The following is a 25,952-nucleotide window of genomic DNA, read 5'->3' as shown; positions in this document are numbered from 1 at the left end:
GGCGGCCCGGCCCCGGCCCCTCGCTCCCCGCAGCTTTGTGCAGAGGAGCAGCGTCGCGGGCCGGTGGCCGCCGCCTCCCCCCGCCCGTCCTCTTTGATGTCCCTGAGCCCCGTGGGTTGCGGAGCGGAGCCGGAGGCGCGATGGGGGACCAGAAGGTAAGTGCGGGGCGGAGGGCGGAGGGCGGGGCCGGGGAATGCCGCAGCCGCTGCGCCAGGTGATGCTCCGACCGTTTGCAAAAGGAGCCGCGAGCGCTCCCTCCCTAGGAGGAGCCCGGCCGGTGTGGGGGCCGGGGCGGGCTGCGGTGCTGGGTGCGGAGGAGATGCAACGATAAGGGGGCAGGGCCCCCGCCCCCTCCCGGGGACGGAACCCAGGCGTCCCCACCTCCCCGCGGCCGGGGGGGCGTCCCCGGCTTTTGTCGGTGCGGTGCTCGGACCCCGCCCCACCCCCCGGCCATCGGCCCTGCCCCACGGCCATCCATCCCAACGATGTCTCGGGACGGGAATGGGAGGGAGGGAGCGGGGGAAGAGAGAATCGGAGAAAGGAGGGAAAGCTGGGCTCCTGCCTCGCGGGAATATCCCCCTGCCTCCCCCCACCCCCATCTCTCTCATGCACACACACACGCGTACACACCCCTCCCCCTTCTCCTCTCCATCTCTCCTTTTTCTCCCCTCCCCAGGACCCAGGCGGCCTCACAGGATGGGGCTCGAACCCCTAGCCCCCGCACTGAGATTCCGCATCCAGTTAGCCCCCGCCCCCAACCCCAGGTTGTTCCCCAGTTTATCTTTCTCCCTCCCCCCCCTCCCCCGGCTCCCGTTCTCGGGTTACCCCTGCATAACCTTCCCGGATTGGTGCCCTTCTCTTCCCCACCACCCAACCGGGCCCTCCCTCCCCCCTCGTTGGGGCGGGAGGGGCCCCGGGTCGTTTTGCCGGAACAGAGAGGGTTCGGGGGGGCTCCCCAGAGGGACAAGGGACTGCGGCCCTGGAGGGGCGAGGAGGGAGGGCGGGCTGGGGTGGGGAATTGGGATCTTGGCTGGAGGGGCGGGGCTGCGGGACAGCCATATCTACGTTTTGTGGGTTTGGGGTTACACTCAGGAGGCCCTGAAAAAGATCATCACCACTCTGGCCGTCAAAAATGAAGAGATCCAAAACTTCATCTATGCCCTGAAGCAGATGCTGCAGAATGTGGAGGTAACGGATGTGGGCGTGTGCCCCGAGTCCCCGGGGGTCCCCCGGGGTGGACCCGCAGGGTCGTGCCGGGCCGGGGGTAGTAGCGGTAATCCCGCCAACGAGTACCCCCAGCTCGTCGGCCGACGTCGGTGTTTTCCCAGCCGGCCCCCTCCTCGCCATCTCCCTCCCCGCGCGGTCCGCCGCAGGGGTGGGAATATCCTGGAGCCTAACCCCGGGACATCCCTAGAGCCGGCCCTCCCCGAATCTGTGTTGGGATGCCGTGCCGCTGTTTTGGGGGCCGGGACGTGTCGGCTGCAGAGGGGAGCAGAGGTTTGGGCAGGAGGGAGGTTTTGGGAGCCCGGGCCTGCGACTGAGTGCCATCCCCCCCCCGCCTTGTGCCCCTAGGACAACTCCACCAAAGTTCAGGAGGACCTGGAGGGTGAGTTTCATTCCCTCTTCTCCCTTCTGGATGAGCTGAAGGAGGGGATGCTCATGAAGATCAAACAGGACCGGGCCCTCAGGATTTATGAGCTCCAGGTGAGACACCCCCCCCGCCACCGCCCACCGCCCCACTCCTCTCCGGGCGGCACAGCAGCGGACACAGCCGGCGCATCCGGTCTTTCCTAATCTGGGCTGTCATTCCGGGGACCGTCTGCCCCGGGCAGCGGGTTTGAATTCCACTGTGGTCGGTTGCCCTCGAGAACGAATTGTATTCGACGGACTAGAGCTAGGGCTCCTTGAACCCCTTTTGGGCTGAGCGCCCGGGGCGGCTTTTTAGCAGGATTGCGACCCTGCCTCTGGATCCCCATTGTCCTTTCTCCCCCTGTTCAGAACCAGCTGACAGCCTGTACCAAGGCCCTGGAATGCTCGGAGGAGCTGTTGGAGACGGCCAACCAGACGCTGCAGGGAGCAGACAACCATGACTTTCCTCAGGTTGGGGAGGGGAAGGGAAGGGTTGGGCTTGAGGGGAGGAGAGTCTGAGAGTAGATGGGACCTTTGGGGGCTGCGGAAAGTTTAGGGGCTCAAGGATGGGGGAGGGATGAGGGAATGGGGGGCTGGATCGCTTCCTGAGCCGCCCAGGGCCGGGGGAGGCAGGACTGTGAGGAACAAGGAGGTAGGGGAGTGGGGATGGTGGTTTCTGACAGGACGTAACCCTTTTCTCCGTGTGACTTCCCCGTTTGCCCTTTGCTTCCCCTTCCCACTCTTTGTCCCCTCGATCCCTTCACGTTCCAGGCGGCCAAGCAGATCAAGGACAGGTATGATATCCCGCCCTTGGGTGCCTCCCTTGCTTGGAACCTGGGGCACTAGTCCCTAGGTTCCCAGGCAGGGTTCTCGGGGTGGGGGAGGAGGATGTGTTGAGTGTGGGAGATTCCTCCGAGCCCCCCGAGAGCATATTGAGGAGCGGGGCCTTCTCCCTCCCTCCCTTCCTCCCCCCACGAGGGGAGAGACGAGACATTGACACCTCTCCTTCCCCCCTCACCCACCACCACCACCCAAATGCCCATAAGGCCAGGTCCTCCTGGTTTCTGGGTCAGCAGTGCCAGTCCAGGCGCCTCTGGGAGCTGCCCCTCTTGCCCCCCACAGTGTGACCATGGCGCCTGCGTTCCGGCTGTCCCTCAAGGCCAAGGTCAGCGACAACATGAGCCACCTCATGGTGGACTTTGCGCAGGAGCGGCGGCTGCTGCAAGCCCTCAAGTTTCTCCCAGGTGTGGGGGAGGGGGCAGAGGGAGGGACCACAGAGCAGAGACCGCCGAGCCGAGGCCACAGAGCAGAGGCTGGTGGGATGGGGCTTGGCCGCCTCGGGGAGGAGGCAGCAGGGGGCCCGTTGAGGGTAGGGGAGACGGTTGGATGTACCTTGGCTTGGCCTCTGGTGGCCAGAGGGAAGAAGGTGGCAGGGGTGGGGAGTCCCATGGAGACCTGGCCACGTCCAGTAACACGTAGGGGTTTCTGAGGGGACTGGTGGTCAGGCCCTGAGGCTCCTGGTTCTCGATTGTTTCCCCTCTTTGCTCCTGCCTCTCCCCAGTGCCCAGTGCCCCCGAAATCGACCTAGCCGAGTCTCTGGTGGCCGACAACTGTGTGACTCTGATGTGGAAGATGCCGGATGAGGACAGCAAGATCGACCACTATGTCCTGGAGTACCGTCGGACCAATTTTGAGGGCCCTCCCCGGCTCAAGGAGGAGCAGCCCTGGATGTTAATCGAGGGTATCCGGCAGACCGAGTACACCCTCTCTGGTGAGTCACGGCCCGGGCTCGGGGAGGAGGCACCGGCTTCTTGCTCCCCTCTGCGCTCCCAGACCCGTTTAACTCCTACCCCTGGGCCCTCTGCCTCTAAGGAGAGAACGGTGAGCTGGAGACAGGACACTCGGGCCCTGGATTGGCATTGTCCAACAGACTATTTTTAGGCTAGCCCCCGTACCGGGCGGCCTGTGTTGCCCGAGTTTTCCCAGCCTGACTGGAAATGGGCCTGGATCTGGCTTCTGCGGGGGGCCGCTGTGCACGTGCAGCGGTTTCGTCTGTGAGGATGAGGCATCTGTGGGAAAACACCTTGTGTGAACAGCAGCGCGTCACCACGACCGCCCCGGCTCAAAACTCCTATAAAAGGGGCCCTGCGGGAGTCTAGAGGAGTGGCTTTGCCCCTACCCTTTCTGGCCAATGGGCTCGGGGCCCTCGGGGCCTCCATTTATCCAAATCTGGGTGTGGTTGTACCCCATTCCCCACCCGCCACCCGTGACCCCCCTCAGTGTCTCCCTCTCGCCCTTCTTCCTTCCCTCCCAGAGAAGACGTGTTGGGAAGATGCTCCCATCTGGGCTAGGGTCATTCCCCTGAGGGCCGGGCCAGGGTGCCGGGATTTCTCCAGCACTTTCCGCCCACTCCCTGGCCAATGGCTCCTCCCTGGTCCCACCATCTCGCTCTCCCTCCCAGGTCTGAAGTTTGATATGAAGTACATGAATTTCCGAGTGAAGGCATGCAACAAGGCAGTGGCAGGCGAGTTCTCAGAACCAGTCACGTTGGAGACCAAAGGTACATTTCCCAGAGGGGCTGACCGGCTTCCCTTCTCTCTCCGTGTTCCCTCTTGAGTCTTGAAACCCGCAGCATCCTCTGCCCCTATCTTAGAGGCCTCGTTGACCCAAGTGGTGGGTACATTCTGCAAAGGTTCTGGTTGGGTTGGGTGATTGATGTCAGGTTACGGTCAGGTGTAGGGTGGGTATGGGTCAGGTCTAGGTGGGTTCCGGTGCACCAAATGAACGAATGACTAATCACCACATCAGGAAGCCTGGAGTAAATCATGGTTGCCGTCCTGAGGCTGCCTGACCCTCTCCTCCTGTTTTTTCCCCTCTCCCCGGCATGGCCCAGGTCTACCCTTCCTGCCTCACCCTGGTCTGCACCCCTCTCTCCTCAAAGAGAGTCTGACAGGGAGAGCAGGGCATCTGCCTAAGTCCTGGGGGAAGGAAGAAGGGATATGTGAGTGACCAGCCTGCCGAGTAGACTTGTGATATCTGCCATTCGTCGGTCCTGACTCACCCCTCGGGTACCTTTAGGAAGGTTGCGGGTTGGGCCGGGGAAATAGGCTTTCTCTGGGAGTATGGGGCGGGTTCCCGTGATGGATCTGCGCAAGCCTGCCGGGTACGAGGGTTAAATATGATGGTGGATTCTCCCGTTGGGAATGACAGACGCTCCTCGGTTCAGTCACAGAGACTTTTGGCCCCGAGAACCTGTGCGAAGCAAACCATCGGCTAAATCTAGTAACCAGGCAACCCCACCATGGTCATCTTTGCTGGTCCTACCTCCTCGACATCACCTTTCCCTTCTAAAAGTAGTTCTGGGAGGGCGGGGAGAGCGGGTCTGGAAAAAGGGGGCAAAGAGGGAGATAGAGCTTTCCTTGTCCAGGGCCCTCCAGAGCTTTAATGTGGCTCTCTCGCCCACCTCTCAATCTCAGGCATGCCGAGGGGGTGAGGGTCTCTCCCCTTTTTAAAAATCTTTCCCACCTCCTACAGTCCCAATCCTCATTAGTAGGAGACTTTTCTTCTACCTAAACTCAATCCAATTCAAGTCCATTTCTTCTCACGTTTTTCTCAGTGAAGACAAAGAACAGGAAGTGGGCCCTAGATGATAACTCATCATAGCCTCGAAAGCCGCTCTTAAAAGACCGAACACTCTTGTTCTCTCTTCGTTCTGTTTCTAATTTCAAATCCCCCGCCTCACGGGTGGTTTCTACTGCCTTTGGCTGGAGGAAGGCTCCTTTGACACCTCCCCCCCCCCCCCCCCCAACCAGGCCAAGCTTTAGCCCGTGGTCCTTTGGGCTGGCCGTGGACTTGGTTGACTCTGCTGATGAGGCCCCCGGTCACACCCCAAACCCTCTGCTCCTTCCCCCTTCTGTGCAGCATTCATGTTCCGCCTGGATGCAGCTACATGCCATCAGAACCTAAAGGTGGAGGAGCTCTCGGTGGAGTGGGATGCCATGGGGGGAAAGGTACAAGACATCAAGGCTCGGGAGAAGGATGGCAAAGGGCGGACGGCTTCTCCAGTCAACTCCCCGGCTAGGTAATAATCCCTGGAAAGGGGCTGATGAGATGGGGATCCTCGGGGAGGGGAGAATGGAAGGAACTGGCTGGAGAGCAAGGTCAGACCTGGGGAATGGTGGGGAATGGTTAGAGATGGTTGAGACCTACCCCAGTCCAATTTCCCATTATTATTATTGTACTAAGCACTTAATGTGCATCAAATACTTTTCTAAGTGCTGGAGTAGATACAAGTTAATCAGGCCAGACCCAGTCCCTGTACACATGGGGCTCACTGTTCTTAGGGGTGGGAAGAAAAGGCACAGTGAATCCCTATTTTACAGAGGAGGAAACTGAGGCACATAGAAGTTAAGTTGCAGAGGTGGAATTAGAATCCAGGGCTTCTGACTCCCAGGCCCTTGCTATTTCCACTAGGCCATGCTGCTTACTCCTGCCAAGTTGTTTGAACTGCAGGAATCCCAAGGGCTCCTTCTTCCCTGTGAGGTGGGCCAGGGCTTCCTTCCCTGAATGATAGGTGGCTCTCCACAGGTGCACTCAGTCTCCCAAGCGGATGCCCTCAGGACGGGGAGGCAGGGACCGTTTCACTGCTGAGTCCTACACGGTGCTAGGTAAGAAAAGGGGGTGGGGCCGGATAAAATGGCGGGGCGGAAGGGGCGCACTGGGCGGGATGGGGGTGGGGGTGGGGGCAGCAGGAAAGGGAAAGGGCTTCTTGCTGGAGAATGAAGTACTGGAAATAGGAGGGAGATCACTCTCATTCGGGCAAGAGTGGGAATAGATCTTCCTCACTGTTTATATATCTGTAGCCACAGTGGCATCTCTGTACTTATTTGGGTCTGTTCCATAGCGCCAACATTGAAACGAGCCGAGCCTCGCACAGCCACAACCCTCCTGAGGGTACAGAAGCCCCACAGTGAGACCCAGGCACACAGAGTTTGAGAGAGAGATGCACAACGTCAGAGTGCCTCAAACAGAAAGCCGGAGAGACATGGGAGACTGAGATTCAAGGAAACTGAAACAGACACTCAGAGGCAGAGCAAAACAAATTTGACAGACATAGAAACCCCATCACCCAGAGGTAGAGACCACGTAACAGAGAGATCCGGAGTCTAGGGGAGACTGACATAAGGAGACTCAGAAAAGCAGAGAAAGGCACGTGAAGAAGCAAAGCAAGAGACAGGTAGAGAAAAAGGGAGGGAGTTGGTGAAGACAGAAGGGAGAGATGAATGCAAATGAAGAGAGGAGACAGGTGGAGAGGGAGAGAGAGAGGGGAGAGACAAATGGAGATGGAGCCAGAAGTAGAGGCTGCAAGACAGTAAAACTGACAATCAGAGGCAGGGGGACACCATCAGAAAGAGTAAATGGGGTGAGCGGAATGTGCGACTCCCTGTGCGGGTGAGTGAGCGAGTAGCTGGAGTGATCCCATTGAGAAAACTGAACGTTTCATGCATTTCTGCTAGTAATGGGTAATAAATGAGTAAGCTTAGAAATGTGAGCTAAACGAAATAAAGTCAAATTTTAGCTTGTGTAATACATCAAAAGCAGACCGACAAGTTTCAACCGCAAAATCAGACTTAGATGCCCAGAGAAAGGCCTTGACCCTACCTGTGTCGGCAGAGCCAAAATTACATCAATCTATCCTAATAGTTCATGGCTCCCTATTGGGTGGAGACCGAAGGGTTTATTGTGGCTTTTTGGGGATAGGGTGGTTGACCCCCAGAATGGTCACAGTGGAAGCAAACCCGTTGGAGAGTAAGCACGGACAAGGAGCGGTGGCTGGGGAGACACCTGGACTCAAACAGTGGTTAGAGGGCACCAGCCGCTGAGGCTCCTGCCAACAGTGATACTAAGGGTGGCCGTCGGCGGTTCATCCTCAGTCGCGAGTGAGGGAATTGGATGAGCACCATATTACCATCCAAGAATGTGGCGGAGAATAGCCATTATAACAGGTATTGGGGCGGAGGTGTGATAATTCGGTTCAGAAGGTGGGACTTCCGGATTCCTCTCCCGGAACCAGGAAATTTTTCTCACTCCACACCAGGTGATGAAGTCCCTGACTAATGCCCAAAGTGAGAAATAAAAATGAATAACACCACCGATGAGATACCTTGTAAAGTTTGTACGGGGCTCTTGTTTTCAAGGCATTTTCTCATCTACAGTAGTCTCATGTGGTCTTTTACATCTTTGAGAGAGCAGGGGAGACAATAATGATAACAGTAATTGTGGAATTTTGTTAAGCCTTTACTCTATGTCAAGCGCTTTACTAAGCACTGGGGTGCTTAGTACAAGATAATCAGGTTCCACATGGGGCTCACAGTCTAAGTAGGAGGGAGAACAAGTACTGAATCTCCGTTGGGCAGGTGAGGAAACTGAGGCCCGGAGAAGTGAAGTGACTTGCCCCAGAAGCAGTGTGGCTACTGGAAAGAGCCCAGACCTGGGAATCAAGGAGCTGGGTACTAATCCCGGCTCTGCCGCTTGTCTGCTGTGTGACCTTGAGCAAGTCACTTCACTTCTCTGTGTCTCAGTCCCCTCACCTGTAAAATAGGGATTAAGACCATGAGGCCCATGTGGGACAGGGACTCTGTCCAACCTGATTAACTCGGGTCTACCCCGGTGCTTAGTACAGTGCCAGGCACGTAGTATGCACTTAACAAATACCATTAACAGCAACAACAAAAAAGTCACACAGCGGGCGCGTGGCAGAGCCGAGATTAGAACCCAGGTCCTCCGACTTGGAGGCTCGTGCTCTTTCCACTAGGCCACGCTACTGACCCAGCTTGTCAGTAGTAGAGATATCGGTGCCTCCCAAGCTGGGGAGGGCATGACTGCGGCGGGAGGGTGGCCCTGGCCTGGGATTCTCCTCTCCTCAACTTTCACTCCTTCCCCTGACAGGCGATACCCTGATTGACAGCGGGGAGCATTACTGGGAAGTTCGCTATGACCGGGACAGCAAGGCTTTTGGGGTGGGTGTGGCGTACCGCAGCCTGGGCAAGTTTGACCAGCTGGGCAAGACACCCGCCTCATGGTGTGTCCACCTCAACAATTGGCTGCAGGTCAGCTTCACGGCCAAGCACAACAACAAAGCCAAAGTGCTAGATACAGCCGTGCCTGACTGCGTGGGTGTCCACTGCAACTTCCACGAAGGTGATGGGGCTGGGGGGTTATGGAGAGGATAGTCTGGGGGTGGGGGTGGTCACGGAACGGGTAGTCACACACAGGAACGTGGAGGGGGCTTCGAGGGCACTGTCGTGCGTGGGCCGGTCAGGTTGCTGATTTTTTGCTCATCTCTTCTGCCGTCTGTCCGTCTCCAGGGTTCCTGTCCTTCTATAACGCCCGTACTAAGCAGTTGCTCCACACCTTCAAAGCCAAGTTCAACCAGCCGCTCCTGCCGGCCTTCATGGTGAGAGAGGGCGGAGGGGTGGCGGTTCCTAGGGGTAAGGGCACCGTGGGGGAGACGGCCCCTGCGCCATCTGGGTTGCCCCAGGCTTCCCCAGGGGACAGCTCGCTTCCTGGACCCCTTCCTCTGTCCCATTGCTGTCTCTCTGTCTCTGTCTCACCTCCCCCTTTCGCCAGGTGTGGTGTGGCAGCTTTCAGGTGTACTCTGGCCTGCAGGTGCCCAGCTCCGTGCGTTGTCTGCAGAAGCGGAACAGTGCCACGAGCAGCTCCAACACCAGCCTCACCTAGTTCAGCCCAGACCCCTCCTCTCACCCCCAATCCTCCCCCCCGCCCCCAGCCTCCGCGAGCCCGACGACTGACTCCTCGGCAGGAGGTGGGCTTTGAATGTACCAGGCCGACCACCTTCCCCTACGGTAACAAAACCAGTCCTAGAAGCCTGAATTACCACCCCAACATGTTGCCCTTGAAGGAGATTCGGTTGAGGTGGCAGGGGCCTTGGGCTTGTCTATTAGCTGCTCTCCTAGCCCCTAGGGCTCCCCACCCTGGGTCTCGGCCTTGTGTGTGTGTATGTGTGTATGCGTGTATGCGTGTGTATGTGTATGTATATGCACGCTCATGCACACGCGTGCCATCAAGAGCCTCCCCTCACCATTCCTCAGAGAAGGCTCAGGGCTGGATCAGTGGGCTCTGTTCACCCCTTAATTACCTCTTCTCCTGGCAAACACTGCTTTTGGCCTTAACACTAGACTGGTCATTGTAGATGGAATCTAAGGGGAGGACGATCAGGGCAGGGCTAGTTCTACCCCCCCCCCCCCAAGACTGCCCCCCCCCCCCGGCTCCCGTTCCCCCCCCACCATTAAAGCAAGATGCACCTGGCTGGGCCTGAAGTGTGATCATTTTGGATGTGGGGGAGGAAGGGTAGGGCCTAGTGACCCATCCAGGGATTTTCCTTGTCTCCTGTGACTTCAGCCCATCCTCCTTGGCATCCCACGAGACTAAGGGAGCTAATATGCCATCGCCCCTTAAACAGAAGGGGAAGCCAAAGCCAAATTGGGGCCACAGAGTTCACTCAATCTCTGCCATCCCCTCTCCCTGAATTTCAGGCCTTCCCACTTTGCATGCGGCCAATAGGGTCCCACCCTCCCTGGCGAACCGGGGACTAGACGCCCCCCTCGTCCCCCAACCTCCTCCGGCTCCACTTTGGCCTCCCCCATTGGGGATGCGGAGAGGGGTGTGCTGGGTATCTCATGCCCAGCTCCCTAGGCTAGAGCAGCAGAACGAAGGGGAAGAGAGAAATAAGGATTTGGCCTGTGGTTACTCTAGGAGCAGCTGGGACAACAGCTGTCAGGACAGGGGTTGAGAGGGAAGGGGACTATCATGACACTGCTGCTGAGAATGAACCCTTTTAATACCCGAGGGGAGTGTTGGGGGCTGAGGGGTGCAGACTGAAGGCAGAGATTTGGCTCGTGCCCTTCTCTGGCCCCTGGGTTGTGTCCCCGCCACACGGGCTCCAGGTCTACTTGGCATCCCCTGGGTTCAGGGTGCTGGGAACGGGGCAGGGAGGTCCTTATTTGCTGGGCCCCGTGCCCTGTTCAAGGGCCTGGGTCTGGCGGACCTGGTAGGTACTGGGGGGTGGGGGGCGGGGCAGCGGGAGAGGCCTTAGCCTCAGGCTGTCTGTAGCAGTGTCTGGGGGCGGGCTGCGTCGGTGCAGGTCACTCGTCCAGGGTCGCTCTGCGCAGCTGCAGCTTCCGCTCCAGTTCCTCTGACATTTCTGCCAATCCCAAAGGGAGGAGAGAGGCTAAGATGAGGGCAGAGTTCATATTCCTTGGGTTCTTTGGGGTAGGGGGCAGCAAGAGGCCCAGCACCCCCCCAACCTGCTTTCTCCCATGTGAGATGCCCTCCCCCACCATCCTCTGTCCACATCACCAACCCGTCTTTCCCCTCCTTACCAGTGCAGATGCCCATGGAAGCCAGGAATTTGGGGTGTGAAGAGCTAAATCCAGATTTCTTCGGGGTGACAGAGGAGAGGAGGCCTTTCGGCTCTGAGGAGAGAGTCGGTAATGGGTTTGGCACAGACCCATGATGCAGAGCGCTGGACGAGGAGGTTGGGAGCCATGCTAGAGAAGAGGCCTTGGCCCACCTTCAGAGAGCTTGCACTCTAAGAGGGAGGGCCGTACTTCTGGGAATATATTAAGGGGAAGACTGTGCTTCTGGGATGACGAATGAGTGGAGAAGGTGGCCACGGGCGGTGATTTAAAAGAGGGGACAGAGACTGGGCAGATAAGTGCTGGGCACACAGTAAGTGCTCAATAAATACCTTCAATTGAGAGGAGCAGGGAGATGCATCCATGCGAAGCCACAGATCGGGCAAAGGCTCAGAGGCAGGGGAAGGGTGCCTAAGAAAGCAGGTTTGACTGGGACAGAAAATGTGGGCTACAGCATAGCCAGACAGGAGGGCAGTCAGGTAGAATGGGCCCAGCAGAGAGCTTGGAAGGCCATTATCATAAGCTCGTGCCCAAGAACATGGGCGGTACCAACACTGAGTCAGAACAGTCGATCAGTTGGTATTTACTGGGCACTTTTTGTCTGCAGAGTACTGTACTAGCACTTGGGAGAGTATGATACCTGCCCACAAGGAGCTTACAGTCTACGGGGGAAGACAGACACCAAAATAAATTACAGCTAGGGGAAATGGCAGAGTATCAGGATATGTTCATAAGGGCTGTGGGCAGGGGGAGTATCAAAGTGCCTAAGAGGTACGTACCCAAATGCATAGGCGATGCAGAAGGGAGGGTGAATAAGGTGGAGAAACGACAGGGTAGTCTGGGAAGACCTCTTCAAAGAGTTGTGATTTTAGGGGAGAATGATGGCCTGTTGGATATGAAGGGGAAGGGAGTTCCAGAGGAAGGATGTGGGCAGGGAGTCGGCGGTGAGACAGATGGGATCAAGGTACAGTGAGTAGGTTGGCGTTAGAGGGGCGAAGGGTGGGGCCCAGGTCGGAGTAGGAAATCAATGAGATAAGATAGGAGAGGGAAAGTTGGCTGAGTGCCTTAAAGCCGGTGGTAAGGAGTTTCTGTCAGAGGCAGAGGTTGATGGACAACGAATAGAGGTTTTGAGGAATGGGGAGTTGTGGACTGAACTTTTTTTTTTTTTAAACCATCTGGGCAGCAGAGTGAAGAATTGACTGGATGGGGAGGGTCAGGAGGCATTCATTCATTCATTCATTCAATAGTATTTATTGAGCGCTTACTATGTGCAGAGCACTGTACTAAGCACTTGGAATGAACAAGTCAGCAACAGATAGAGACAGTCCCTGCCATTTGACGGGCTTACAGTCTAATCGGCAGAGAGTCGGTCAGGCAATCGTATTTATTGAGCGCTTACTGTGTGCAGAGCACTGTACTAAGCACTTGGGAGAGTCCAATACACCAAAAAAAAGACACATTCCCTGCCCACAGTGAGCTCACAGTCTGACAGACAGGGGTCAGACTAGCTGAACCAGACTGTCCACCAATATTAAACCGGACAAATGGCCTCTCTACTGGTGTGGGACTTTGCTCCAGCTCCTTCCACTTGGTTCCTCTAAGGGTGACCAAGAGCCTGCTTTCATTCTTGTTGAAGTCCTAGGACTCGGCTCGACATCTGGACAATCCAGGTCTAGCTCTAATCTCTGCTTCCAGCCTACCCAAACCTGGGACCTAGATGCCTCTGTTGCTGGCTAGGCCACGACTCTAATCCCCACCTCCAACTCTCACTCCTGAAAGAGACTTGGCCCCCAGAACTTGGCTCGATATCCAGGCCCTGGCTCTCCGGCCTCACCCAAACCTGGGTCCCGGCTTCTTCTGTAGCCGCCTCGGCCTCAGCTCTAATCCCCACTCCCCATTCTCACTCCTGAAGGAGGCTGTGGCCCCAGACCCCGCTGCCCCGTTCACACCCATCCTGGCTCCTGAGGCCTGACTCCTCCCGCGGGCAGTCTGCGTCCTGGCTCCGCTCATCACTTCCTCATCCTTGTTTCTGCCGGGATCCTGGTCAGGGGCAGGGCTGGATTCCCGTGGTGAGATGGAGCCATAGCTCTGAGCCCTGACTCTCTACAGACCCCAGGGCTCGGCCTGAAAATCCCACGGGGCCGTAGTAGCCACGTCAGACTGTGTGGCTCTTGACTTTCACTGCACCGCTTGGGCTCTGAGTCAAGGAGCCACTCAAAACCAGGTAGGAGAATGGCCTTTTGGAAGTAAAGGAACTAACATTCCTCAAACGCAACTCTGCTCTCAAATCTCCTACCAGGACTTCTCAGTCCAGCCCTGGGTAACCTGTTGCCCACCCACCTGTACCCTTAACCTGGACTTGGTGAGAATAGGTTGGTGAGGAATAAACAGAGGCCCTTGATTCCCTACCTTTATCGAAGTTCTGAATCCTGTATTTGACCCAGAACACTTTCAGTAGCTCCCTCACACTCATCTTCCAGGTGCTGCTCCATCATCCCCAATTTTTACCGATCAACTGCAAGGTGTTTGGCATGATTTTTTTCCAGAAGTTTTTTCATATGCTCCAAACAATTCTCCAGCTTTCCCACCTAGTAATGTATCTGAAACATAGTCCTGGTCCTGCGAATTCTATTTTTATTGTTTTTTAAAAAATCTACTTGACCACCGTCTGATTTTAGTTTGGGTACAGTCCGGTCTTTCAGCTACCAGAACTATAGGCCCAAGGGAATTTGGATTATTATACCTAAAATATTCATTTAGATTAATATTCATTTTAATCCTGAATGCTGTCTCACAAGCACTTAATACAAGCCTCTGCCCAAAGTAAGCATTCGATAAGTACCACTGATTGATGGATTCATTTTCCTTTAGAGAATCAAGGTTTTCATTCCATTTTTCCATCACTGAAGTGACCAGTGTGGTCGCATTTTTCTGCTTTTATCCTTTGGCCCACTACCTATCCAATGTGCAGAATGCTCTTGGAGCCAAGCTGTCAGACCCAGCACATCTTCTTGTTAATCTATGACACTGGGGTGGAACTACAGCTTTACCAAGCAGCCTCAGATTTTCAGAACTATACTATCTAGCTAAAATTTAGGAAAAGATTTTAAACTCTAAAGTATTTATAGGCCACTTACATTAATCAGTGTGCTCCACAGGTTGTATGTGCTAGTGAGTCCCTTAGGATGGCCCACCATCCCCTCCCCCATTTAGTCCTTAAACTCCTCACTTCCAGCAACCCCCAATCTCTGGCAATAAAGCAGTTCTAAAACAGCAGTGGAAATATCAGAAGGGATGTGCAAACCTCTAGCCTGCTCTCAGTTTTGTCTCCATTCCAGGACCAATTTAGCACTGTTCTGGTGCTAGAAACTGGGCCTACCATGAGGCAAGACCCTTCCCACCCCAACGGAGGAAAGGCTTTTTTTAGGGGGGTAGCGTGGGGGGGACGGGGAGAAATGGAATTTTCACACCAAGACTTCAGCCTCAGCAGTCCCTATCCCTGTATGAGATTGGTCCCTGCTAATGCTCACGGTGATGGTGTAGCCTCCTGCCGGGAAGGCTGGACTTCTCTTGCTTAGATCTGTCTGATACTGAACTGAAAGATATGGAGGATGTGGTATTGTCAGAAGTGATGGGAAAGTCTTGGGACGGACAGCGGAACTGGGGGGGGGGGGGCGAGAAGGAAGCCGACTCCTCCCCCTTTCTCAGTGAGTCTTGGGGAGTGGGAGAAGATGAGGTCCCCTCTAGAGAGACCGTGTCAGCTGGGGATAGCCGGGTTTCAGTGGCAAAGAGGAGCAGTAACTGGGTCAGGAACAGGTCAGGGATAAAGGGAAGCTTTCCCGTGATGGAGCAGGGGTTCCACAGGCCGCATCAGGCTGAGGCTGCGGGACTGAGGAGGGAGGGAGGAGGGGATGACACGAGGGGTGGGGAGGGGAGTATGAGGTGGCGGTGGGAAAGGACATGGATGGGGTGATTAGAGAGAGGGATTTGAGGGAACATTTAAGAGAGCTTTAAGAGGTTTTAAGAGAACTTGTCTGGAGCGGTTACAGCTTAGTCTGGGGTGGTGATCAATTGCAGGACTGATGGCAGGTCCTTCGAGGTGGGTGAGAAGAAACACACCCAATCAGGGGGATCTTTGAGAGTCGACGGGTGAATGATGGATGGGCAATGGTCCATCCAACCTAACAATCAGTCACCAACGATGGTAAGAAGACACTTGGAGGAAGTGAAGAATAATTTTAGAGAGTGTAGGGAGGCTGAATCCTGGGGACCAGCAAAGTTTCAAGAAGGCAGTGGGTGATCTGGGACTGAGTGGGTGTGTGGATGCTTGGATGATGTTGCCCACGGTTGAGGGGTGGAAGGGTGGAGGCCCTGACTGAGCACTGGCACTGTGAGGACCGTACCTGTTCTGGTCAGTGGGGGAGGCTCCTTCTCCTGGGTCTTCGCTGCCCACTTGGTTCTCACACCATTGGGCCGGTTCGGGGGCAGCCCTGTCGCACAAATATAACAAGAATTGCAGTATTGGTTAAGCACTTTTTAAAGTGGTGTTTGTTAAGCGCTTACTATGTGCCAGACACCGGACTAAGCGCTGGGATAGATACAAGCGAATCGGGTTGGACACAGTCCATGTTCTCCATGGAGCTCAAGGTCTTAATCCCCATTTTCCATATGAAGTAACTGAGGCCAGAGAAGTTGAATAACTTGCCCGAGGTCACACAGCAGACAAGCGGCAGAGCCGGGATTAGGACCCAGGTCCTCTGAGTCCCAGGCCCGGGCTCTTTCCATTAGGCCATGCTGCTTCTTACTATGTGTCCAGCCCTGTGGTAGATACAGATCAGATTGGACACAGTCCCTGTCCCGCGCTGGGCTCACAGCCTAAGGGGAAGAAAGAACAGGTATTGAATTCCCATTTTACAGATGAAGAAACTGAGGCACAGACAAGTTAAGGGATATGTCCAAGGTCCCACAGCAGGAAAATTGTGGAGTTGGGATTAGGGCTCAGGTCTGTGCTTTTCTACTAGACTGGTTCTCCACAAGGGAAATGGTCTAGACATTCAGGCCTCTCATCTAGTTAGAGTAGGCAACTGGCATCCCGGCTGTCATTCCCCTACTTTTTCAAGCCCAGAATGACCAGGGAAGCCAAGATGAGAATTTGGTCCGTCTCCTCCCCTAGGCATTCTCTCTGCCCCACAGTGTCTCCCCCTTGTCCTGGGCCAGCTGCCAGTTCTCACTCACCACTAGGCTTCGATCGGTGGAATTCAGCAACTTCTGTGAGGTGGTAGAGCGTGAGAGCCCAAAACAGGACGAGGGATAGAAGGGTAAAGGCAGAAGAATAGAAAGAGATAAGAAGAGAGATTCAGAGAGACAGAGAAAACAGGAGAGATGTAGGTTACCTCTCACTTTCCATTATAACCTGGGCTTGCTTTTGTCCACTCATTCAATCAATCAATCAATCAAACTTGAGCGCTTACCTGTGTGCAGAGCACTGTACTAAGCACTTGGGGTAGTACAATATATAGTAGTCCCACATGGGGCTTTCAGTCTCAAAGGAAGGAGAACTGGTATTGAATTCCCTTTTTACAGATGAGGGAACTGGGGCACAGAGGAGTTAAGTGATTTGCCCAAGGTCACTCAGCAGAAAAATGGCAGAGCCGGGATTAGAACCCAGGTCCTTCTGACTTCCCGGCCCATGGTCTACCGACTAAGCCACGCCGCTTCCAGCACCAACCCTCCCCCGTTCTCCCCGTCCTAGAAGCTCGACATCATTTTAAACCAAATGTGGGCAGTGAAACAGGAATTTCTACCCGGCCTTCCTCTTTAGTTCACCCATCTGCTTCTTCATCTCCCCTCTTTCAAGTGCTACACTGGTTCAAGTTCACATCACCTCCGGACCGGGCATCAGCCGGGCCTGGAGTCTCAGAACATATCACTCTCCTCCTCCAAAATCTCCAACGGCTCCCGCTTTCTGTCGATCATCAGCTTCGAGGCTCCTCCACCAGCTGTCGGCTCCCTGCCAAGCTGGTCTCTTCCTCTCTCCCCCAGCTCATCCTCTCCATTCTACGCGCCAAGCCCAGGACTAAGTACGAGATAATCACCTTCTAACTATGCTTTGCTCGCAACCCGCCCATCTCCAAACTATTTGGACATTCTTCTCTCTGCAAAAAACTTCCTCCCCTGTCGAGTCTGCCGAACCATGTGCCTCCTCCACCTCCAAAGTCCTTCCCAAAAGCCACCTCCTCTGGGAAGCCTTCCTTAACTAGCTCCCTACCTTTCTGGTAATGTCCTCCTCTCGGCAGTCATGTATAGCTCCGTTCATTTGTGACCTATTATATCGTTTGTTGAATTGTTACTTGTGTTGGTTTTATCATTTGTTTCTATGCCCTTATTCTTCCACCTCTCCTTGTTTCCCCCGGTTAGATTGTAAAGTCCTCGAGGGCAGATGTGGTGTCTTTTATTTCTACTGTATGTTCCCAAGTGCGACTTGGGGAAAGGCAGCCCTATCGGTTGATGGTCCTGAACTAGTTTTCACTGAGCACCCTTAGCCCAACTCAGCTGGGCAGGGGAAAGGATTTAAATTGCTCCAGGAGGGCCTTCCATACCATATTAGCCAGGACTTCCTGACTGATGTGCTACTTTCACCCCCACCCCCCCACCCCACCCAATTCCAGGGACCCACGGGGAGGAGAAGGATGCTTCTTACCCTCTTCATTGACATATTGGGTATGGGGCTCGCTGATGGGGATCACGTAGTTCTCTTCAGAGGGTGGCATGGGACCTGTCGTGGGGGGCTTCAAGGGATTTTTGTCCAGGCTGGGAAGCTTCAGGGGTTGTTTAGCAGCCACTGTAATGAGTGAAGGAACCAGGAAGGGCAAAGGATGAAGGGAGATGGCTCAAGAGACTGGCAGCAGAAGCAGTAGCCGCAGTGACAGCAGCAGCAAACTGCCCAGGAGGAGTGCGGTGGCCTAGCGGAAAGAGCACGGGCCTGGGAGTTGGCGGATCTGGGTTCTAATCCTGGAAGCACCACCTGTCTGCCGTGTGACCTTGGGTAAGTCACCTCACTTCTCTGTGCCTCAGTTCCCTCATTTGCAAAATGAGGATTCAATACCTGTTCTCCCTCCTATGTAGACTTGTATCTACCCCAGTGCTTAGTACAGTGCTTGGCACATAGTAAGCGCTTAACAGATTCCACAGGTATTATTATTAACTCCTCGGAGGGCAGTTGTCCCGGGAGCCCGGGGCCATGGGTCTGGGAGTCAGAGGATGTGGGTTCTAATCCTGGCTCCACCACTTGTCCGCTGTGTGACCTTGGGCAAGTCGCTTCACTTCTCTGTGCCTCAGTTACCTCATCTGTAAAATGGGGATTAAGACTGTGAGCCCCATGTGGGACAGGGATTGTGGCCCACCCGATTGCCTTATATCTACCCCAGTGCTTAGGACAGCTCTTGACAATGGTAACTGCTGACCAAATACCACAGTTATTATTATTATTATCATTACTAAGAAGACCAGCTTTTATTGAAAGTCCATGCCTTGGCCTGGGGGTAGGCCCCCTTCCTCCAAGAATGTCAGCCGGGTGGCTTCCAAGAGACCAGGACTCTCAAGACTTGCAAAACCCTGAGGTAGTTTCCGATGAGCGTGGGCCCAGCCCCAGGCTACTCATCCCAGGAGCTCCTGGGGGCTTCGGGCTCCCCTCAGTCACCAGTTTATTGCCCAAGGTTGAGGGGGCCACATAGAGTTTGCCCTGCCCCTGGACTTACCGCCAGTATCTGGGTGCATCTGTGTCTGTGCCTCAGTATAATAATAATAATTAATAATAATTATGGTACCTGTTAAGTCCTTACTATGTGCCAAGCACCGTTCTAAGCGCTGGGTAGATACAAGGTGAATCAGCTCAGACACAGTCCCTGTCCCATGTGAGGCTCGCACTCTTAATTCCCATTTTACAGATGAGGTAACTGAGGCACAGAGAAGTAAAGTGACTAGCCCGAGGTCACACAGCGGACAAGTGGCGGATCAGGATCAGAACCCACAATCTCTGACTCCCAAGCCCTTGCTCTTGCCACCAGGCCATGCTGCTTCCCGTATGTTTGGGTGTCTGTCATTTGCCATAATAATAATAATAATAATGTTGGTATTTGTTAAGCGCTTACTATGTGCAGAGCACTGTTCTAAGCGCTGGGGTAGACACAGGGGAATCAGGTTGTGCCACGTGGGGCTCACAGTCTTAATCCCCATTTTACAGATGAGGTAACTGAGGCACAGAGAAGTTAAGTGACTTGCCCACAGTCACACAGCTGACAAGTGGCAGAGCTGGGATTCGAACTCATGACCCCTGACTCCAAAGCCCATGCTCTTTCCACTGAGCCACGCTGCTTCTCTATGTATCGTTTGTTTGACTGCTACTTGTGTTGGTTCTATCCTTTGTTTCTATGCCCTTCTTCTGGGCCAGGCCAGCTCTGTCGGGGAGGGAACACTGGGCCGGGGGGCATCACCTGGGCTAGAGGCAGCTGGAGGTGGGAAGGACTTGGAGGCGGTCCAGCTACTCTCTCCATTCTCTTTGTTGGACTCCACAAACCCTGAAACAGAGATGTGAGGCTAGGAGAGGCTCGCGGGAGTCGGGCGGCCAGTCAGATGGGGATGGGTGTCTGCTGGACCCCACGCTCCATCACACGTGTCCTCCTGAACTGCAGGAGTGGGCCCAAAGGCAGTGGGCCCAAAGGCAGGGGGGTGGATGAAATGACCTCCTTAGTTTGAGTGGAGGTTTCTAGCACCCAAGCTTCTAAGCCCCCAGGTCCTGACCTATCTGCCCTACATACCACGACGGGATGCGTTGGCAGCCACCACTGGCCCTGGTAAAACCCACCTATCACCTTCTCATAGTCTTCATCCATCTGGAATGGGACCAGCGCTTTCTTGGTGTTGGAGACAAAATAGTTCACTACAGCCCAGAGAGACGAGCAGGAGAACTAGAGGGCAAGAAGGCGGGATGAAGAGGGCCTGGGTTCTCCCTCCTGGGAACCCTCGATGGGTCTCTCCCGCTGGGTCCCTCGCCCTGATCCCTCCCTGCCTGGGCCTCTGTCGTCGGCCACAAGGTGCTCACCGGCTCCTCCACATCAATGATGTACAGTTGCCCCTCCTGTTTCACCTTGTAGTGCCGCACAACTTCGGTCCTGCAATCAAACCCTGCGGCTGAGCCGTCTGCTCCCCACGCCTCTGGACGGGGAAGAGACGGGGTAATGCCCCGCAGGGCCCAGGAAAAGGATGCCTCCCGGGTCTCACCCCCTCTCCGCTTCCCAAGTACCCATTGAGCATCTGGCGGGTGGTGACGGAGATGCCGGCCCTGTCGCTCCCAGGCCTCAGGAGCAAATTCCCGCATTCGGGGTAGCGCTCCAGGAGCAGCTGGGCCTCCAGTCGGCTGACCTTCAGGAAGCAGCTGAGGAGAAAGATGCATCAGGATGCCTCCTCCCCCCATCTCTCCCCAGATCCATCCTCTCAGCCAGCTTACTGGCTGAACTGGCTCCTCATCCACCCCCACCCCCAACTCTGTCTGTCTCTGTCTCTCTCTCTCATACGCACGTACACACGAACGCCTGGTGAGCTACACCTCTACGCATGACACTCTTCTCCACCCCTACACTTCTCCGGCAGCCTCGGCTCTACTGACCATGTCGCTGTGGTCACTGGGGAGGGTGGGAACAGGATATGGGCTGACTTGAGCCTGTGGTCAAGGTTGGAACAAAGTGCGGGTTCTGGGGAGAGTCGTGAGATGCAGAGTGGTTGGGACCAGCGGAAGCCAGATGTCTCAGATGGGACAAGCTCAGAACGAATATAAACAGTCCGGTCCCGCCCCGGACCCTCGGCCGAGAGCTCCGGGACCCCTGCTTCAGAGGGTCGACTCACTGAGGTATCTCGTGGGCTCGGCGTTCCTCCTCCTTGGCCAGGGCCTCCGCCATCATGTACTTGTGCCCTGGCAGCAGGGTCAGATCGGAAGGGACCTTCATCTGTAAAGGCAGAAGTGACGCTGGAGACAGAACACTGGCCTCGTCTCTGCCCCCGGGATCCCTTGCTTCTGTTCTGGCCGGCGGGAGCGGTGTCCCGAGGACTCCGGGGGCAACGGCAGACGGACCCTCCCCCAAGACTAGAGCAGGGGCCAGCCGAGTCCCCTCTTCTCTCACGGTCTGTCCCTTCTGAAAGGGCCCAGCCACCTCATGCTCAATCTCTCCTACTTCCCCTGCGGCAAGGCCGAAGAAGGGCAGTATACCAAAGGGACTCACCTCTACCACCGTGAGGATGAACCCCTTCCACATCTCCCGCGCCTCCAAACTCTCCACCTGGAACCAGAGGCTTCACGCTAGCCAGGCCACAGGGGGAGGGGACCGGAGCCCCGATCTGACCCTTCTCCCAGCCCAGGGCATCAGAGCCCCTCCCATCTTCAGACACACCCACCGCCCTCCCCACCGCCTCCCCTACCGGGGAGATCAATCCCTTTCCCTTCAATCCAACGGCCGTGCTCCTCCACCCCCACGAGCCGACCCAATCCACCGAAATCCCGGAGCCTGTACCTTGAGTAGGAGTTCCTGGTTCCGGAGCGATAGGCATAGCCAGGTTCCCCCGTCCCTGGGACTGCCCCCTAGCCCGGTCCTTGGGGCGTCGTCTGTCAGCGACACAAACGTCTCCAAATCCACCTTCTCCACATACTGTGGAAGACAGTACAGAGGTCCCAGCACCGACCCTGCCCTCTCGGGGTCCCTTTGAAGGCAGGACTCTAGTTTCAGTCAACCCGAGCAAAGGGTCCCCTTCCCTGCTCTTCTTCCTCCTGTCCCCGCAGCTCAGAAGAAGGGCAGAAACTGGGGCAGGAACCCAACCGTCAGACAGCTAGAGCACAGAGACCGAGAAAATACCTCCCAGATTGCCTTGCTTGGGTCTCTGGAAGAGAGAACAAGCCCCAGTACCTAGTGGGAGGCCAGTGGGAGGGTTCGTTCCATCCAGGCATCCATGGAGCAGCTTCTGGGTTCTAATCCCAGCTCCACCTCTTGCCTGCTGTGTGACTTTGGGCGAGTCCCTTAACTCCTCTGGGCCTCAGTTTCCTCATCTGTAAAATGGGGAGTCACTACTTGTTACCCCTCCTACTTAGACCTTGAACATCACGGGGGACAGGGACTGGGTCCCACCAGGTAATCTTGTATCTACCCCAGCACTTAGTACAGTGCTTGGCCCAGAGTAAGTGAGTAACAAGTATCGTGGTGATTAGCAATTACTGTTGGCCTCTTCCCTGTCCAGCAGAGGAAGGGAGGCTGAATGGGGCAGGAGTCTTCAAACCAGGAAAGGGACAGTCTGAGATGGATTCGGGAAGGAGGGGCTTCTCCCTCTGCTTACCTGGGGGTCCCGAATGTTGTTGTAGAAATACAGTGTGAGGCCCTGGAGCCCAGCCCAGAACTTCTTAAAGTCCTAAGGAAAGGATAAGGCAGGTGAACCAGGGAGACCAGGGCCTTCTGGCTCCACATTGAATACATCTATATGCCACTTTCACTTGGCAGATCCAGTCCAGAGCAAATCAAGAGTCCAATCTGGTCCAAGCCCAACCTAGGGAAGACATCAAGTCCCAGGACAACCTGGGCTGCAGAGGGTAAGGGATAGGCCCCTTTGCCCCAGCTTACAAGATTGGTAGGCAAGATTAAGACTGTGAGTCCCATCTAGGACAAGGTCTGTGTCTAATCTGATTCTCTTGAGTACACCTTACCGCTTAGTACAATGCTTGGTACATAGTAAGTGCCATTAAAATACCATTGAAAAAAAAAAGCCAATAGTCCCAAGAGTAATGACGGTATTAGTATGCTGACCTCCCTGCCTCCTGTCTCTACCCATTGCAGTCCATACTTCACTTTGCTGCCCGGTTCATTTTTCCACATAATCGTTTAGTCCATGTCTCCCCACTCCTCAAGAACCTCCAGTGGTTGCCCATCCAACTCCACATCGAACAGAAACTCCTTGCCATCCTCTTTCAAACATTCAATCACCTTACCCCCTCCTATCTTAACTCTCTGACTTCCTACTACAAACCAGCCCACACATTTTGCCCCTCTAATGCCAACCTACTCACTGTATCTCCGTCTCATCTTTCTCGCCACTGACCCCTTTCCCACGTCCTGGCTCTGGCCTGGAACTCCCTCCCGCTTCGTGACCGACAGAGGATCACTCTACCCCCCTTCGAAGACTTATCTTAGGCCTGCCCCCACTAGGCCCTCATTTCCCCTACTCCTCTCCCTTCTCCATCGCCCTTGAACTTGGATTTCTTCCACCCTCACCCCACCCTCAGCCCCACAGCACTTATGTACATAGCCGTACTTTTTTTTCATGTCTGTCTCTCCCTCTAGGCCGTGAGCTCCTCATGGGCAGGGAACACGTCTACCAACTCTGTTGTATTTTACCCTTCCAAGCTCTTAGTCCAGTGCTCAGCACCCAGTAAGCGCTCGGTAAATATGATCGGTTGATATTGAGAGGGCCACTATCAAGAGAGGGTCATTTCCTACAAAATCGCTGTTCCAAATCATGTCTCTCGGTCTCCCGCCTTTGTCGTTATCATCCTGCCCTCCAAGTAAGACCCTGAACCGGACATCTTTCTTCTGGAGAACTCATTCGCTCACATAGCTTCAACTACCGCCTCTATGTGGATGATTCCCCCAAATCTATATCTCCAGCCTCGAGCTTTCTCTCCCTTTCTTCAATCTCACATTTCCTCCTGCCTTCAAGACATCTCTACTTGGGCGTCCCACTGTCACCTCAAACTTAACATGTCCAAATCAGAACGCCTTATCTTCCCACCCAAACCCCGTCCTCCCCCGACTTTCCCTTCACCATAGACAGCACCACCATCCTCCCTGTCTCACAAGCCCGTAATCTTGGAGTTATCCTTGACTCCTTTCTCACTCAAACCACATATTCAATCCATCGCTAAATCCCGTTGGTTCGACAACATCGCCAAAATTTGCCTTCTCTTCTTCCAAACTGCTTCTGTGTTAATCCAATCACTTATCTTATCTCCCCTTGATTACTGTATCAGCCTCCTTACTGACCACCCAGTAAGTACTGTCTCTCCTCACTCCTGTCCATACTTCACTCTGCTGCCCAGTTCATTTTTCTACAAAAACGTTCAGGCCATGTTTCCCCTCTACTCAAGAAGCTCCAGTGGTTACCCATCCACCTCTGCATCAAAGAGAAAATCCTCACATTGGTTTTAAAGCAGTCCCTCACCTTGCCCCCTCCTACCTCACCTCGCTACTCTCCTACTACAACCCAACCCTCACACTTGGCTCCTCTAATGCTCACCTTCTCACTGTACCTCGATCTCGTCTACCTCGCCACTGACCTCTTGCCCACGTCCTTCCTCTGGCCTGGAACGCCTTCCCTCCTCATATCTGAACAGACAACTACTCTAACATGCTTCAAAGCCTTATCGGAGACACATCTGTTCCAAGAGGCCTTCCCTAAACCCTCCTTTGCTTTTCTCCCACTCCCTTCTGCATCACCCTGACTTGCTATCTTTATTCCTCTCCCCTCCCAGCCCCACAGCACTTACGTACATATCTTCACTTACATATGTACATCTGTACATATACATACTTCACTTCTCTGTGCCTCAGTCACTTCATCTGTAAAATGGGGATTAAGACTGTGAGCCCCACGTGGGACAACCTGATTACCTTGTATCTACCCTAGAGCTTAGAACAGCACTTGGCACATAGTAAGCGTTTAACAAATATCATCATCATCATCAACATCATCATATCTGTAATTTTATTTATTTATATTAATGTCTGTCTCCCCTTCTAGACTGTAAGCTCGTTGTGGGCTGGGAATGTGTCTGTTCTATTGTTATGGTGTCCTCTCCCAAGCGTTAGTACAGTGGTCTGCCCGCAGTAAGTATTCAATAACTACGATTGACTGACTGCCTGACTGACTGGTGGATTTTTGCTTATCAGTCAATAGAGCTGGGGCCTGGATTGCTGGATTCCAGGATTCTACCTTTGGCAGGATCCCCGTCTCTCTGGAGGCTGTCCCTAAGTTCAGCAACTGTCCCTTGGCTGCCCCGAGAGAGCGTCCCGCCTCCAACAAATGGTCCCCCAGCCCCAGTGCCCCTGGGGTCGTTGGTGGATAAGCCTGATGAACACGATCCTGCTTACCTATCCCCTCCCGGCCTGCCCGGCGCCCTTCCCCGTCAGCCTCAGTCATTGCGATTCCCCAGGTCTCTGCATCTTTCCTAGCTCCAAAGCTCCGAGCTTTTCCCCCACTGGCATCGAGGTGGGAGCAGGGAAGCTCAGGGGCCTCTTCAGCTTGGGGATGAGCCCCAAGAGTCTGCCTGGAGGAGGAAGGAAGTGAGTGTCAGCTTACCCGATCCTTGGGGCCCTTCTTCTCCAGGTAGCCTTCATAGTAATGGCAGGGGAGAGAGGATTTGGATTTCCAGCCTTTGGGGTATCCTGGGGCCGAGGCCATGGCTGGGGAGGGAAGGGGAGATGAGGGAGAGCCCTGTTCTGTTGTTGGTTCCAACCAGGAAGCAGAGCAGGTAAACAGGCTCTGGGAATTTCCTCTCCCTTCCCCCACACCTTGCCCCTCCCTTGCACCTGATTGGGTGACTTCTCAAGTAAGGCTCAGAGGGCACCGGAGAGAAATCTTGCTGCCCCAACTAGCTGAAAGGGGAAGCCTGTTTCTCCTGCATTCCGCTGGGAACGGAAAGATCGACATCTCTGTCCTGCCCTCACTGTCTCCCGTGTCACTGAAAACCAGGGCAGCGGGGAAGAATCCCTGCCCTGGCTCCCTCCCTCTGAGTCAGAAATGCTCTTCCTTCTCCCTGCGCTTCTGCAGAGCAGCACTGGCTGGGCAGCTGCTGGC

At 55.0% G+C, this 25,952-nt stretch overlaps 2 protein-coding genes across 3 annotated transcripts; one reads left to right on the top strand and one right to left on the bottom strand.

The window, feature by feature from the left end:
* The first annotated feature begins 10 nt into the window (after positions 1-10).
* FSD1 (fibronectin type III and SPRY domain containing 1) lies at positions 11-9,900 on the top strand. Of its 2 annotated transcripts, XM_007657143.2 has the most exons (14): positions 11-155; positions 677-764; positions 1,093-1,188; positions 1,573-1,704; positions 1,999-2,100; positions 2,401-2,423; positions 2,752-2,873; positions 3,191-3,400; positions 4,091-4,189; positions 5,551-5,710; positions 6,217-6,296; positions 8,578-8,829; positions 8,997-9,085; positions 9,259-9,900. In XM_007657143.2, the coding sequence occupies exons 1-14, from the start codon at positions 97-99 to the stop codon at positions 9,367-9,369; spliced, it is 1,623 nt and encodes a 540-aa protein (XP_007655333.1). In that variant the 5' UTR covers positions 11-96; the 3' UTR covers positions 9,370-9,900. The 2 variants fall into 2 exon arrangements, with proteins under 2 accessions (XP_007655333.1, XP_001507232.2); XM_001507182.4 differs by lacking the exon at positions 677-764 and having other exon boundaries at positions 52-155.
* A 571-nt stretch (positions 9,901-10,471) lies between these two features.
* STAP2 (signal transducing adaptor family member 2) lies at positions 10,472-25,593 on the bottom strand. Its single transcript, XM_029052504.1, has 14 exons — positions 25,455-25,593; positions 22,443-22,514; positions 21,629-21,763; positions 21,341-21,397; positions 20,967-21,067; positions 20,368-20,499; positions 20,167-20,236; positions 19,930-20,032; positions 19,559-19,642; positions 17,767-17,907; positions 16,302-16,334; positions 15,470-15,556; positions 11,031-11,123; positions 10,472-10,852 (listed from the first exon to the last, which is right to left on the bottom strand). The coding sequence occupies exons 1-14, from the start codon at positions 25,554-25,556 to the stop codon at positions 10,794-10,796; spliced, it is 1,269 nt and encodes a 422-aa protein (XP_028908337.1). The 5' UTR covers positions 25,557-25,593; the 3' UTR covers positions 10,472-10,793.
* Between the last annotated feature and the right edge of the window lie 359 nt (positions 25,594-25,952).

This window comes from Ornithorhynchus anatinus, chromosome X2 (assembly GCF_004115215.2).
Source record: "Ornithorhynchus anatinus isolate Pmale09 chromosome X2, mOrnAna1.pri.v4, whole genome shotgun sequence".
Taxonomy (NCBI): Eukaryota; Metazoa; Chordata; class Mammalia; order Monotremata; family Ornithorhynchidae; genus Ornithorhynchus; species Ornithorhynchus anatinus.
The sequence above is the reverse complement of the archived record's forward strand: the minus strand, read 5'-3'. Positions and strand labels throughout refer to the sequence as shown.

Bases quoted from the DNA above. Each gene is read 5' to 3' on its own strand.
- FSD1 (XM_007657143.2), top strand. From the start codon at position 97: ATGTCCCTGAGCCCCGTGGGTTGCGGAGCGGAGCCGGAGGCGCGATGG. The intron at 156-676 runs GTAAGTGCGGGG...TCCCCTCCCCAG, and splicing joins GCGCGATGGGGGACCAGAAG to GACCCAGGCGGCCTCACAGG. The intron at 9,086-9,258 runs GTGAGAGAGGGC...CCCTTTCGCCAG, and splicing joins CGCTCCTGCCGGCCTTCATG to GTGTGGTGTGGCAGCTTTCA.
- STAP2 (XM_029052504.1), bottom strand. From the start codon at position 25,556: ATGGCCTCGGCCCCAGGATACCCCAAAGGCTGGAAATCCAAATCCTCT. The intron at 21,764-22,442 runs GTAAGCAGAGGG...TGTCTTCCACAG, and splicing joins ACAACATTCGGGACCCCCAG to TATGTGGAGAAGGTGGATTT. The intron at 21,398-21,628 runs GTACAGGCTCCG...CTCTGGTTCCAG, and splicing joins ACCAGGAACTCCTACTCAAG to GTGGAGAGTTTGGAGGCGCG.